Raw genomic sequence first — 1,344 nt, 5'->3', positions numbered from 1 at the left:
CTACTCCTCACTGGTTGTCACCATTAGCACCATAGGTTCCTCTTCTGAATCATCTTGAGCCACATGCGCTTCAGCATCATCTGAGACCTTTTTTTGCTTCTCTTTTCCACGCCAGCAATCTGCTGCATAATGGCCCCATTTTTCACAATTATAACACTGAATTTTCTTCATGTCAACATTCTTTCTTCCTCCTCTTCCTCTATTATTCCAGGATCCACGTCCATCCTGCACTTTTTGTTCTGATTGCTCACTAGAACCTAATTCTTGGACTGAGGAATGAGCACCTCTACCAAATCTGCCACCACCTCTATTACTCTTCCATTTGCCCCTGCCAGAACCTCTATTCTTGCTTATCTGGGCTTTTAAAGCCTGTTCTTCACCCTTTTTCTCTGAACTTCTTACTGAATGCTTCATCTCATGTGCTTCTAATGTGGCCTGCAGCTCCTTTATTGACAAAGTCTTCATATCTCTACCACACTCTTCAATGGTTGTAACCACGTTATCAAATTTATCACTCAGAGTGCGTAGAACCTTTTCCACCACACTGATATCTGTGAAAGCCTCCCCACAGCTCTTAATCTGATTCACCAATAATTGCAGTCTATTAAAATAGTCTGCTACCTTTTCTGAATCTTCCATCTCAGCCAACTCAAACTACCTTCTTATACATTGCAACCTTACTTTCTTGATTTTTTCAGCACCACCATGAGCCCTCTGCGGGATTTCCCAACATTCTTTTGCTGTCTTGGCCTTGGAAATCTTTTCAAAATTCACTGGATCTACGCATTGATGCAAGAGACATCGAGCCTTGCAATCTTTCTTCTTATTTGCGGCTTTGTCTTTCTCCTTAGCACCCTCCGTGACAACCTCCCACAATTCTTGATAACCAAGAATGGCCTCTATTCTTATGACCTAATGATCATATTCCATCAAGAATAGGTAAGTTTGAAAAGAAACCCCCATTACCATTATCAGCAGCCATGCCTGCAGCTTCTCTTTCCCAGAATCGAACCTGGCTCTGATACCACTGTCAAACCTAGGCCAATTCCTTGGCCCACACCTTTCCTAAGTAAGCCACGTGCTTGAATAAAGAATTCAAGCTGTTGTCCAGCCACCACAACACACTAACATCATCCAAGGGCTTCGCGAGAGAGAAAAAGACAACCTCGTCTTAGGGTTCAGAACCTGGAGCGCTTCCACCGTCACACTCTTCCCACTTTTCCACAGTCACACCGACAGCTAAGTGCTTCTCATTCACACCTCTCTATTTTCTCACACGTGTATAACATACACACAATATGATATGAATGAAACTTCAATTATTATTATTAACCTTGAAACCAT

At 42.6% G+C, this 1,344-nt stretch overlaps 1 protein-coding gene across 1 annotated transcript; it reads right to left on the bottom strand.

Moving 5' to 3' along the window:
- On the bottom strand, positions 1-1,344 carry LOC114194292 (uncharacterized). The gene is made up of 5 exons (XM_028084421.1): positions 1,334-1,344; positions 1,166-1,216; positions 967-1,060; positions 682-912; positions 1-579 (listed from the first exon to the last, which is right to left on the bottom strand). The coding sequence occupies exons 1-5, from the start codon at positions 1,342-1,344 to the stop codon at positions 1-3; spliced, it is 966 nt and encodes a 321-aa protein (XP_027940222.1).

This window comes from Vigna unguiculata, chromosome 8 (genome assembly GCF_037176805.1).
Source record: "Vigna unguiculata cultivar grain cowpea cultivar isolate G323 ecotype 2 chromosome 8, ASM3717680v1, whole genome shotgun sequence".
Lineage (NCBI taxonomy): Eukaryota > Viridiplantae > Streptophyta > Magnoliopsida > Fabales > Fabaceae > Vigna > Vigna unguiculata.
Note: the sequence above shows the minus strand (reverse complement) of the source record. Positions and strands in the feature narration are given on the sequence as shown.

What these genes read in the sequence shown, in the direction of transcription:
- LOC114194292 (XM_028084421.1), bottom strand. An exon ending in GTTCTGAACCCTAAGACGAG is followed by an intron (nt 1,061 to 1,165) that starts GTTGTCTTTTTC and finishes TACTTAGGAAAG; the next exon opens with GTGTGGGCCAAGGAATTGGC. An exon ending in AGGCATGGCTGCTGATAATG is followed by an intron (nt 913 to 966) that starts GTAATGGGGGTT and finishes TATGATCATTAG; the next exon opens with GTCATAAGAATAGAGGCCAT.